This window comes from Equus przewalskii, chromosome 2 (genome assembly GCF_037783145.1).
Source record: "Equus przewalskii isolate Varuska chromosome 2, EquPr2, whole genome shotgun sequence".
NCBI lineage: Eukaryota > Metazoa > Chordata > Mammalia > Perissodactyla > Equidae > Equus > Equus przewalskii.
The window spans coordinates 42937021-42950914 of NC_091832.1; the positions used below are offsets into that span (position 1 = coordinate 42937021).

Genomic DNA, 13894 nt, shown 5'->3' on the forward strand with positions numbered 1-13894 from the left:
CTCAGCCTCACCTTCTCGTTTGCTTATTCAATTGTTCCAGCCACAAGTGTGGAACAGTGCCCTAGCCATTCAGCTTAGAGCCCAAAGTCCATCACTCGATTAACACTCTTTGCACTACCTTAGACTTCTTTCACCCTCTGACTTTTCATCACGATCAAAATATCAACTCTGATAAAGCCAATAATCAATTCTGTTCTTATCAAACCCAAGCAGCTAAAGACACGGAGAAAGTCACACATAACATGGTACATTGGTTCTACAGTAACTCATCCTCAACAAAGGACCATCAAAAAGCCTGATCATCCTGCTACAGTGCCCAGATCAGCACACTAGTCTCCCCTCAGCAATGACTATTTTTGATTTCTCTATTTTCTCTCTCACTCTCACCCATTTTATAAGAAAAAAGCAGAAGCCATTAGAAAGGAAATTCACTCTCCTGATACCAAAGATAGACTTACTCGCATCTGCACTCTCTCCTCACCCTCCTCCTGTTACAGCAGAGAAGTCATGCCCCTACTTGAAGGCCCAGCCCTTGATGGCTGCTATAGACCTTATGGTCTATTCTTTTCTTGTCTTGCATCTGACCCGTCTAGATCCTCCTTATTGACTTTGGAATGATTAAAAAAAAAAAAGTACCTGATATTTTAAACAAGTAAGTATATGGGTAAACATAAAGGAAATTTCTCCTCCTTAAAAAAAATCTCTTTAAAAGGTAATTGACTGTTTTAGGCAAAATAATAACAACTTTATTCTGGGGTTTACAATATACATAGAAGTAAAATGTATGACGAAAATAGCACAGAAGAGGGTGAAATGAAATACTCTGTTTTAAGGTTCTTAGACATAAAGTGATATAAGAGGTATAATATTTGAAGGTAAACCATGAAAGTAAAAGATGCATTTGTTAATCTTAGAGCAATGACAAAAAAAAAAAAAAAAGGTATAGCTGAGAAGCCAATAATGGAGAGAAAATAGAACTGTTAAAATACGCAATTAACCCAAAAGGAGGAGGGGAGGAAAAAAAGAGAAAGAGCAGATAACACAAACATAAAGCAAGTAGCAAGACAGAAGATTCAACTTAAACCTGACCATATCAATAATCAGATTAAACGTAAATGGTCTAAGTACTCCAGTTAAAAGGCAGATAGTTATATGGATAAAAAAGCAATATCAAGCTATACGTGGTTACGAGAAATCAGCTTTAAATATAAACACATATAAGTTAAAAATAAAAAGATGGAAAAAAATGCCATGTAAACACTAATCAAAATAAAGCTGATATCAAAGTAGATTTCAAAGCAAGGTACATTTCATAACAAAGGGGTTGATTCATCACAAGGACATAATCTTAAATGTGTGTGCATCTAAATAAAAGAGCTTCAAAATACATGAAACAAAAACTGACTAGACTGCAAAAAAACAGACAAATTCACAGTTTTAGTTGGACATTTTAACAGCCCTGTCTTAATGACTGATAAAACAAGTAGACAGAAAATCAGTTAGTATGTAGAAGGCTGGATCAACATTATCAGCCAACTTGATCTAACTTACATTACAGAAGACACCGCTCAACAGCTGCACACACACATGCTTTGTGAGCACACATGAAACATCAAATAGACAAATTCCAGAGCATTAAACAAGTCTCAGCAAATTAAAAAAAATACAAAGGATGTTCTCTGACTTCAATTAACTTAGAAACCAATAAAATATCTGAAAAAAAATCCCCAAATATTAGGAAATTAATATGTTTCTAATAACACATGGTCAAAGAAGAAAACAGGGAAATTAGAAAGTCTTTTGGACTGAATGAAAATAACCTCATATCAAACTCTGAGGGATGCAGCTGAAGCAATGCTTAACGGGAAACTCAAAAGCATCGAATGCTTACATTAGGAGGGAAGAAAATGGTCTCCAATTAATGGTCTAAGCTTCCACCTTAAGAAATTAGAAAAAGAACAAAGGAAAGCAAAGAGAAGAAAGGAAATAACAAAGATTAGAGTTGATAAAATTAAAAAAAGGAAAAAGCCCCAACAAAATCAAAAGTTGCTTCTTTGAAAAGTTAATAAAATTTGCAAACATGCAGCCAGAATGATCAGAAAAAGATTATTAATATCAGTAAGAAGATTACTCCATAAATTCTTATAAATTCTATAAATTATAAGACATTAAAAGGATAAGGGAATATATAAATATGCCAATAAATTTGACAACTTAGATGAAACGGACAAACTCCTTGAAAGATACAAATTAGTGAAGATCACTCAACAAGTAACAGATCACCTGAGTTACCTACATTTGTTGTTAAAAACCTGCCTTCAAAGAAAACTTCAGGCCCAGATAACTTCACTGGTGAATTCTACCAACATATAAGGAAGATACAATATCAATTTAATATAAACTCTTCAAGAAAACAGACGAAGAGGGAACAGTTCTCAATTCATTTTTTAAGGCTAGCATTACCCGAATACCAAAACCAGACAAAGACAATACAAGAAAACAATAGATCCATATTTCTTCTAATAGGTGCAATAATCCTTAATGAAATATTAGGACATAGAATCCAGTAATACATAAAAAGGATAATACAGTATGACCAAGTACAAGGTTAACTTAACATCTCAAAGTTAATTAATGTAATTCACCATATTAACAAAAAAAGGGGAAAAACTATATGATTATCTCAGTAGATGCAGAAAAAGCATCTCAGAAAAAGATGCAGAAAAAACTGTAGAAAGGAACTTCCTCAATCTTATTGATAAAGGGCATTTGAGAAAAACTACATTTAACGTCCTACTTAACGGTGAAATTGTAGCTGCTTTCCCCCAAGACTGAGAGCAAGGCAAGAATGTTTGTTCAGCACAGCACTGGGAGGCCCAGGCAGTCCAATAAGGCAAGACAAATAAATCAAGGCATACAGATCATAAAGGAGGGAGTAAAACTATATTTGCGAGACAACAAGATTGTCTATGTAGAAACGTCCAAAAGAATCTACAAGATTTACTAAAACTAAGAATGAGTTTAGCAAGATTGCACAATACAATTCCAAAATACAAAATTCTATTTGATTTTTATAGGCTAGCGACAAACAATTGGAAATTGCCATTTATAGCAGCATCAAAAAATATGAAATCCTTAGGGATAAATTTTGCAAAATATGTGTAAGACCTATACATTGAAAACTGCAAAACATTGCTGAGAAAAATTAAAGAGCTACATAAAGAGAGAAATATATCACACTCATGGGCCAGAAGACTCAATACTGTCAGCAGGGTGATTCCTTCCACATGGGCTGCAGATTCAACACAAAGTCAACCAAAACCCCAGCGGGCTGTTTCGTAGAAGCTAAAAAACTGATTCTACAATTTGTGTGCACAAAGGACCTACAATATCCAAAACTATTTTGAAAAGAAGAATAAAGCTGGAACACCTAACCCACCAGATTGCAAGACTTTCTTGAAAGCTACAGTACTCAAAGGATTGTGGTGTTACCCTAAAGCTAGTCATAAAGAGAACAGAAAAGAGAGTCTACAAACAGACCCAAACATATATGCCTATTTATTTTCAACGAAGGTGCCGAGGTAATTCAGTGGGGCAAAGATTAATCTTTTCCACACAATGGGGCAGGAACAATTGGATATCCATATGCAAAGAAAGTACATCAACCCTCATCTTACACTATATATAAAAATTAACTAAAAATGGGTCACAGAACTAGCTATAAAAACTAAACCTATAAAACTTCCAAGAGAAAACAGAAGACTATCTTAGTGACTTCTGGTTTGACAAAGATTTCTTAAAAAGGACACAAGAGTACAACCTATAAAAGAAAAAAGTCAATAAATTGAACATCAAAATTAAAAAATATTTGGAGTGATGTCAGCATCATGGTGGAGTGAGCTTCCCCAATAATCTCTCCCCTCCAACATACAACGAAAAGGACATTCATACTCCAACAGAGGACATCCAAACACAACACAAAAAACATTGGAGGGACCCATGCAGCCATATTATAACAGAGGGCAGAGAGGCTGGGGCCCCTCAGAAGAGGTGGAACGGGGTAAGAGAAAATTTTGCTCCCTCCCCTAAAGACTGCAATCTGGGACCGCGGGAGGATCCGTGAGGGAAGGAATTTGGGAGGGAAACATTCATTTGTGGGAACATCAAGGATCCCCGGTGGGCCCTTGCAGCCTAGAGGGGCAGGGGTTGACCTTATCAAGCCAACACCCCAGGAGAGCAGAGAGCGAGGGCAGAACTAGAAAACCCTGAGAGCACGCAGGAGAAAGCATCCCTCCCCCCAACACACCCAGTAGCTCCAGCACCTGGGATCTCAGCTGAAGGCAGAGGGCTCAGAATATGCAGCTCTTGACCCCCACCCAGTGGCAATAGGCGGTAACTGCAGCCAAATAACATCAGGATGCAAAAAACAGAGCCACTCCCCACAGCAGTATCAAACATTACATGACATTTCCAGACCAGAGAGAAAATGACAAGTACCCAGAACTCAGTCCTGAGGACACAGAAATATGTAATGTAAATGACAAACAATTCAAAATAGCTATCATCAAAAAACTCAATGAGTTAAAAGAGAATGTAGAGAAACAATTGAATGAGTTCAGGAGCTACTTCACAAGAGATTGAAAAAATAAGAATCAATCAGAAATATTAGAGATGAAAGACACAATGGAAGAAATAAAACAAGATATGGATTCCCTGAATGCTCGAGCAGACATCATAGAGGAGCATATCAGCACAATCGAAGATAGACATGTTGAAATGCTCCAGATAGAGGAGGAGATAGAACTAAGACTAAAAAGAAATGAAGAAAGTCTCCAAGAAATATCCGACTCAATTAGGAAATGCAACATAAGAATTATAGGTACTGCAGAAGGAGAAGAGAAGGAGAATGGAGCAGAAAGCTTGTTCAAAAAAATAACAGCAGAGAACTTCCCAAACCTATGGAAGGAGATGGAAATCCATGTGGAAGAGGTTATCAGATCTCCTAAATATGTCAATGTAAAAAGACCTAGTGCAAGGCATATAGTAGTGAAACTGGCAAAACTGAATGACAAAGAAGGAATACTAAGGGCAGCAAGGCAGAAGAAAATAACCTACAAAGGAACCCCTATCAGGCTTTCAGTGGATTTCTCTGCAGAAACCTTACAGGCTAGGAGAGACAGGAATGACCTTCAAATCTTTGAAGGACAAAAACTTTCAGCCAAGAATACTCTATCCAGCGAAAATATCCTTCAGATATGATGGAGAAATAAAAACTTTACCAGACAAGCATAAGCTAAGGGAGTTCGTAGCCACGAGATGCACCCCTACAAGAAATTCTCAAGAAGGCCCTGATACCTAAAAAAAAAAAAAAAAGAGGGAGAAAGGGGTTACAAAGCATGGAGTAAGGAGATAAATAGGTAGACAGAATCAGAGCAGGATAGCAAATACTCAAGTATAGCATTAAAGACAAAGGGAAGGAAACACCAAAAACAAAGATGATCTTGTCATTTTAACCACAAACTCATAACACAAGATGGAATAAGATGTGAGAAAAACAACTTAGGAGGGGAAGAGGAAAGGGACTGAATCAGTTTAGTCTAAGGAAATTAGAGGCCATCAGAAAAGGGACTATCTTATCCATGAGATTTTGAATACAAACCTCATAGTAACCACTAAACAAAAAAGCAGAACAGAGACACAAATAATAAATAAGGAGAAAACAAAGAAACATAACATAAAAACTACATAACTCAACTGGTAGACCAAAATACACAGTTTGAGAAACAAAGGAAACTGAGTGATAAAATGGCAGCATTAAGCCCTCACATATCAATAATCACCCTAAACGTAAATGGGTTGAATTCTCCAATAAAAAGACACAGAGAGCCGAGATGGATTAAAGAACAAGATCCAACAATATGCTGCCTCCAGGAAACACATCTCAGCTCCAACAACAAACTTACACGCTCAGAGGGAAGGGATGGAAGACGATACTCCAAGCTAATGGCAAACAAAAGAAAGCAGGTGTTTCAATACTTACATCAGACAAAGTAGACTTCAAGATAAGACAGGTAGAGAGAGACAAAGAGGGGCAGTATATGATGATCAAAGAGACATTCCATCAAGAAGAAATAAGACTTGTAAATATCTATGCACCCAACAAAGGAGCACCAAAGTACATAAACCAACTATTAACAAATCTAAAAGAAGATTTTAATAATAACACAATAATAGTAGGGGACCTCAACACCCCACTCACATCAATAGATAGATCATCCAGACAGAAAATCAACAAGGAAACAGTAGAATTAAATGAAAAGGTAGACTAATTGGACTTAATAGACATATATAGAACACTCCATCCAAAAACAGCACAATACACATTCTTCTCAAGTGCACCTGCAACATTCTCAAGGATAGACCACATGTTGGGAAACAAGGCAAGCCTCGATAAATTGAAGAAGATTGAAATAACAACAAGCATCTTTTCCGATCACAACACTATAAAGCTAGGAATTAATTACAAGAAAAAAGCTGAAAAAGGGACAAAGATGTGGAGACTAAACAACATGCTATTGAACAAGAAATGGAGCACAGAAGAAATTAAAGGAAAAATCAAAAAATATCTGGAGACAAATGAAAATGAAAACACACCATACCAATTCATATGGGATGCAGCAAAAGCTGTATTAAGAGGGAAATTCATTGCAATACAGGCTCAGCTTAACAAACAAGACAAATCCCAAATAAGCAATCTCAAACTACACCTAACTGAATTAGAAAAAGAAGAACAAACAAAGCCCAAAGTCAGGAGAAGGAGAGAAATAATAAAAATCAGAGCAGAAATAAATACTATTGAAACAAAAAAGGCAGTAGAAAGGATCAATGAAACAAAGAGCTAGTTTTCTGAGAAAATAAATAAAATTGACAAATCCCTAGCCAGACTTACAAAGAAAAAAGAGAGAAAGCTCAGATAAATAAAATTAGAAATGAAAGAGGAGAAATAACAACACATACCACAGAAGAGAATATTATGGAAAACTATATGCTAACAAAATGGACAATGTGGAGGAAATGGATAAATTCTTAGACTCTTACAACCTCCCAAAGCTGAATCAAGAAGAAATAGAGAATCTGAATAGACCAATCACAAGTAAAGAGATTGAAAGAGTAATCAAAAGCATCCCCAAGAAAAAAAGCCCAGGACCAGATGGCTTCCCTGGGGAATTCTACCAAACTTTCAGAGAGGACTTAATACCTAGCCTTCTCAAGCTATTCCAAAAAATTAGGGAAGATGGAATGCTTCCTAACACATTCTATGAGGCCAACATCACTCTGATACCAAAGCCTGAGAAGGACAACACAAAAAAGGAAAACTACAGGCCAGTATTGCTGATGAACATAGATGGAAAAATCCTCAACAAAAATATTGGCAACTCGAATACAACAATACATCAAAAAGATCATACATCATGGTCAAGTGGGATTTATACCAGGGACACAGGGATGGTTCAACACCCACAAATCAATCAACGTGATACACCACATCAACAAATTGAGGAATAAAATCCATATGATCATCTCAATAGATGCAGAGAAAGTACTTGACGAGATCCAACAGCCATATATGATAAAAACTCTTAACAAAATGGGGATAGAAGGAAATTACCTCAACATAATAAAGGCCATATATGACAAACCCACAGCCAACATCATACTCAATGGGCAAAAACTGAGCGCCATCCCTCTGAGAACAGGAACAAGACAAGGATGCCCACTATCATCATTCTTATTCAACATAGTACTGAAGGCTTTGGTCAGAGCAATTAGGCAAGAGAAAGGAATAAATGGAATCCAAATAGGTAGTGAAACAGTGAAACTCTTACTGTTTGCAGGTGACAGGATCTTATACACAGAAAACTCTAAAGAATCCATCAGAAAACTATTAGACATAATTAACAACTACAGTAAATTTGCGGGGTACAAAATCAACTTACAAAAATCAGTTGCATTTCTGTACTTTAATAATGAACTTACAGAAAGAGAACTCAAGAATATAGTTCCATTTACAATTACAACAAAAAGAATAAAACACCTAGGAATAAATTTAACTAAGGAGGTGAAGGACTTATACAATGAAAACTGTGAGACATTATTGAAAGAAATAGATAATGACATAATGAGATGGAAGGAGATTCCTGGCTCATGGATGAGAAGAATAAACACAGTTAAATGTCCATACTACCCAAAGCAATCTACAGATTCAATGCAATCCCAATCAGAATCCCAATGACATTCTTCAGGGAAATAGAACAAAGAATCCTAAAATTCATATGGGGCAACCAAAGACCCCGAATTGCTAAAGCAATCCTGAGAAACAAGAGCAAAGTTGGAGGTATCACAATCCCTGACTTCAAAATGTACTACAAAGCCATAGTGACCAAAACGGCATGGTACTGGCACAAAAACAGGCGCATGGATCAATGGAACAGAACTGAAAGCCCAGAAATAAAACCACACATCTACAGACAGCTAATCTTCGACGAAGGTGCCAAGAACATACAATGGAGAAAAGACACTCTCTTCAATAAATGGTGTTGGGAAAACTGGATAGCCACATGCAAAAGAATGAAAGTAGACCATTATCTCATGCCATACACAAAAATAAACTCAAAATGGATCAAAGACTTGAAGATAAGTCCTGAAAGCATAAAACTTCTGGAAGATAATATAGGTAATACACTCTTTGACATCGAACTTAAAAGGATCTTTTCGAATATCATGTCTTCTCAGACAAGGGAAACAACAGAAAAAATAAACAAGTAGGAGTTTATCAGACTAAAGAGCTTCTGCAAAGCAAAAGGAACTAGGACCAAAACAAAAAGACAACCCAACAATTGGGATAAAATATTTGCAAATCATATATCCGATAAGGCGTTCATCTCCATAATATATAAGGAACTCCCACAACTGAACAACAAAAAACCAAACAGCCTGATCAAAAAATGGGGAGAGGATATGAACAGACATTTTTCCAAAGAAGATATAGAGGTAGCCAATAAACACATGAAAAGATGTTTAACATCACTAATCATCAGGGAAATGCAAATCAAAACTCCACTAAGATACCACTTTACGCCTGTTAAAATGGCTATAATCACTATATATATATATAAGACTAAAAATAACAAATGTTGGGGAGGGTGTGGAGAAAAGGGAACCCTCATACACTGCTGGTGGGAGTGCAAACTGGTGCAGTTACTATGGAAAACAGTATGGAGATTCCTCAAAAAACTAAAAAGAGAACTAACATATGACCCAGCTATCCTATTACTGGGTATCTACCCAAACAACTTGAAATCAACAATCTAAAGTAACACATGTACCCCTATGTCCACTGCAGCACTAGTCACAATAGCGAAGACATGGAAACAATCCAAGTGCCCACTGACTGATGATTGGATAAAGAAGATGTGGTATATATATATAATGGAATATTACTCAGGGATAAAAAAGACAAAATCATCCCATTTGCAACAACGTGAATGGACCTGGAGGGAATTATGCTAAGCAAAATAAGCCAAGACAGAGAAAGACAAACACCATATGATTTCACTCATATGTGGAACATAAACAAACACATGGACAAAGAAAATAGTTCAGTCGTTAACAGGGAAAGGGGAGTGGCGTGTGGGCACAGGGGGTGAAGGGGAGCACCTATGTGGTGACAGACAAGAAATAACGCACAACAGAAATTTCACAATGATGTAAACTATTATGAACTCAAATACAAAAAAATTTAAAAACACTTGTTCTTCAAAATCAACATAAGAATAAAAGATAATAAAATGAAAAGGCAAGCCACATACAGGGAAGAGATTTTTGCAAAACAAGTATCTGATAAAGAACTTGTATCCAGAATATATACAGAACTCTTACTATTCAATAAGAAACTAACAACTCTCCTTCCCCCAAAAATGGGCAAGAGATTTGCACACACATGATGGCAAATAAGTACATTAAAAGATACTCACCACCATTAGTCAACAGGCAAATGCAAATTAAAACCACAATGAAGTATCACGACACACCCACTGGAACGGCTAAAATTTAAATGGTGGCCAATGCCCAGTGTTGGCCAGGACGTGCTGCAAATTGGAGCTCTCATATGTTGCTGATAGGAATGCAAAACAGGCCAGCCACTTTGGAAAACAGTCTGGCAGTTTCTTATAAAGTTAACCATACACTTACCACATCACCTAGTAATTTCATTCCTAGGGATTTACCCAAGAGAGAAGAAAACACTTGTCTACAAAAAGACTCACATGTTCACAGCATCATTATGCAAATAGCCTCAAACCGGAAACCATGAATAACCATCAAGTGGTGAATGGCTATCCACACAGTGTAATTCTACTCAGCAATAAAGGAAATACTGACACACACAGCACGGAGGGATCTCTACAGCTCTACGCTGACGGAAAGACTCCCGACACAAAAGACCGCACACCCGAGATCCCATTTATATGACTTTACAGAAGAAACAAATCTAGTGACAGAAAGCAAGTCAGGGGCTGCCAGGAGCTGGAGGATCAGGGCAGGGGACTGACTGCAAAGGGTCACAGGAGAGCTTTTATGGGTAATGGAAATGTTCCACGTGGTGATTGTGGTGGTGGTCACACCAATAGACATTTGTCAGAATTCTTGTTTTTCACACCTAAATTTGGTGAATTTTACTATATGTAAATATATCCCAATAAAAGTTACAAAAGGCAAAAAGAAAAAAAATACACTTTACTCCCACCTCAGTGCCCAAACCAGACAGCCCATTACACTTTGATCTCCTGGCAGCAGAATCTGAAGAACTGGTTCTTTTGGTCCACTACCTGATGCTGCAGAACCAGTTCCAGACGGAGACTCCTGGCGGAGTAACACCATGGACAGCTCACCGGCCATAAAATGACTGTTGCTATTCCCACTGCTGCCTGTAACACTCTGCTAGAAGGAAGGACACAAGAGAAGATTTTAACATCTCAAGCACCATATTACAAAACAACTGGCAGATTTCAACTTTACATGTTAAACAGAAAAATGTACATGTAAAACTGAGAAGTAAAACATTTTCAGCCTGTCCCCAGGAATGAGTCCATTTTATAACGTCAAAGATATTACAGTTTTTTGAGCACCCACTACGTTCTGGGCACCACACAGGTATGCGTTTTATTATTATTATTTTTTTGTCATTCAGAAAACATATCTAGAACATTCCATATGTTCTGAGCACTGTTCCAAACACTAGGAAGATAACAGTGAACAGAAAGAGCTCCTGCTCCTGGAGCTCATCTTGCCTGGAGAGGAGGACTACACAAATACTACTCCGTTTAACCTCAGAATGAGGATGAAGTATCAATCTTTCCACTTCTCAAATAAGGAAGCAAAGGAAAGAAGGGTTAATGAGTTGGCTACGCCACTCCCCACCAGGTGACAGGGTGGGACTTGAACCCATGTCTCACTGCATGGCCCAGGCTTTGCTCACTGGGACCCACTGCCTTGCATTACATTTCTAGCAAGTGCACGAACATCAGGCTTTCAAAATTGAGCATATTTTCTTGATTTGGATCATCAGATTTTGAACATCTATTAAAAAGGGTATTATACCTTGAAGGGAAGATGGAAGAAAAACTTTGCGTAAATATTCACTGTCTTGGATCCTATAGCTAAATATAGGACATCATATTCCAAAGTTTAACCTGATAAACAAATCTGAAAATGTCTTTTTAGGTAAAGGGGTAAAAACTTAAAGACAAGTGACCCCCAAATTTTCATTTTTGAAAATGACATGTGTAAGCGTGAAACCAGAAACTGCCTGCTTTACTGATAAATGACAACAAATGGCTCCTCTCCCCTCCATACACATCTGTTGTCCTACAACCACATCTGAAAAAGTAAAATTGCTAAATTCACATCTTGTCAGTATGGTTTATTCCTGTCTTACCAGACTATACCCTCAGTTGTAAGAAAATATATTTTATAGGCAACAAACATGTTACGTTTAATACCTAGATATCAAATTTTAAAGGGGGGAAAGCCCAATTCACACAGAAAATTTGAAGATAGCACTTTGGGAAAAACCTCACAAAGTATCTAAGAAACTAGAACATAGCAGATTCCTTCCCTCTGCTTCCTAAATGAATAGACTGCAGACAGACCGCACGTTTCTGCAGAACAACGCTTAGTCTCAGCCACAGCTGGAATGCGGACCGTCCACCTAGACCATCAGTGTGGAGCCCAGGGAAAGGGCCCTAATTTCAGTCAGAGGACCTACATTTGCTTTCTCACTCGTGTGTTGAAAGACAGCATCACTTACATACTCAGCTTCTGGGCAAACATCCCTTCTCGTCGGGTCTGAAAACTCCCAGGATCTGGACAGGGCTTCCTGCAGTAAGTCTAGCTGCAGTGGGGAGCTGCTCCTTGAGCTAAGGAATGGGTGCTCTTCACTCTGTGTCTCCCATTTCTCCTCATCTCTCCTTTGGCTGACGACTGAAGACGGTGGTTCCAGGTTTGGAGCCATTGCTGATACTGAGGATGGTATTTCAGAAAAGCCTGTTGCTCCCAAAAGTGGATATGGGGAGAATGATGGTGACAACAGAGGACACATAGGGGGGTCATGCAGGAAAATGGTCAAGAAAGTGTCTAAGTGAGGAGAAGGGAGAGCTGGAACAGACTGCGAGCTGCTGGACAGAAGCGGCTTAGGGAGACACTCCAGTGCAGCACCCGATGCTGTGTGTTCTCTTCCCAGAGGGCTCACGGCTGGGAGGGGGAAAGCTGGTATGAGATAAGGGGCCTGGCCGGGAACCATCACTGCAGCTGGGAAGGACAGGCCGGTGGCGGGAGGAGGCAAGGCAGGGGCGGGGCAGTGGGGCTGAACGTTCTGGACCTCTCCTCTGCAGTGGGGACAGAAGGTGTCCTTGGAGCTTCTGCCGTCTGACGGCACAGGCAGCTTCTTCCACTTGTGCTTCCCCTTCCGGCAACCGGCTGACCGGGTCTGCCTGGAAGTCGAATCTCCTGACAGGACACAGAGGGAGGCACATTATGGAAAACCAAGCCCCCAAAAGAAGAGGAAGACGCCATTTACACCTTATTGTAAGTAGATTACAAACGAATAAACACTTGCCAACAGCAACCACGTCTACTACAGGGATGGCAAAAAGTAGCTCTAAAAAGACGAATGAGATCCTGCATAAAAGCTGTTGCTGTAAGATACTTATTTCAGCCTCTCTCCATCAGTTTCTAACAAGTCAAACTCCTATTCTTCACTCTCTCTCTCCCCCAGTACTTACGTAAGATTTATAAAATTGGTGGTGATGTAGATAAGTGGAATATATTTTAAAAATTTAACTACCTTGAACATGTGAATATTGAGCTTTGCTTCCACTTTCTTGCTGAAGATAGGAGCTGTAGGGTGAGGACAGCATCTTTTCCCGGAACTTATCAACATAGTTCTGCTCTTCTTTCTGTGTGTGGGCTGACAGGACTGCCTGTGTGAGCCCCCCGTGCCTACGTTCCTCCGAGGTGAGTGGAGCCGGGTGGGTGCTTAGGGTCCAGGGCTCAAGCGCTTGGGGGGCATCCTCTGCCGGAGTCAATTCTGCTGAGGTGGAAAAACGCAGATCTAATTTTAATTCCTACCAATTACAGGTCTTTCTCCCTGATGATGGGGTTATGTCCTGACAAACCCATCATAAACTGAAAACATCGCAAGTTGAAAATGCCCTTAAAACACCTAATCTACTGAACGTTGTAGCTCAGCCTCGCCTGCTTTACACACGCTCAGAACCCTGACAGTAGCCCGCAGCTGGGCAAAACCATCTCACACAAAGCCTATTTTATCACAACA

At 38.7% G+C, this 13894-nt stretch overlaps 1 protein-coding gene across 29 annotated transcripts in view; it reads right to left on the reverse strand.

Moving 5' to 3' along the window:
* Positions 1-13894, reverse strand: part of PER3 (period circadian regulator 3) — a 59096-nt gene that overhangs the window by 4520 nt on the left and 40682 nt on the right. For 11 of the 29 annotated variants that reach the window (XR_011537602.1, XM_070611008.1, XM_070611004.1 and 8 more), the window contains 3 exons: positions 13403-13648; positions 12368-13065; positions 10887-10998 (listed from right to left, as the gene is read on the reverse strand). The exons of 1 other annotated variant lie outside the window; for it this stretch is intronic. Coding sequence is in view for 26 of the 28 variants with exons in the window: in XM_070611008.1 (XP_070467109.1) it covers positions 10887-10998; positions 12368-13065; positions 13403-13648 (1056 nt within the window). In the remaining 2 variants the exon portion in view is untranslated. The remainder of the gene's footprint in view (positions 1-10886; positions 10999-12367; positions 13066-13402; positions 13649-13894) is intronic. 17 more of the 29 variants (XR_011537603.1, XM_070611009.1, XM_070611006.1 and 14 more) reach the window with 3 other exon arrangements.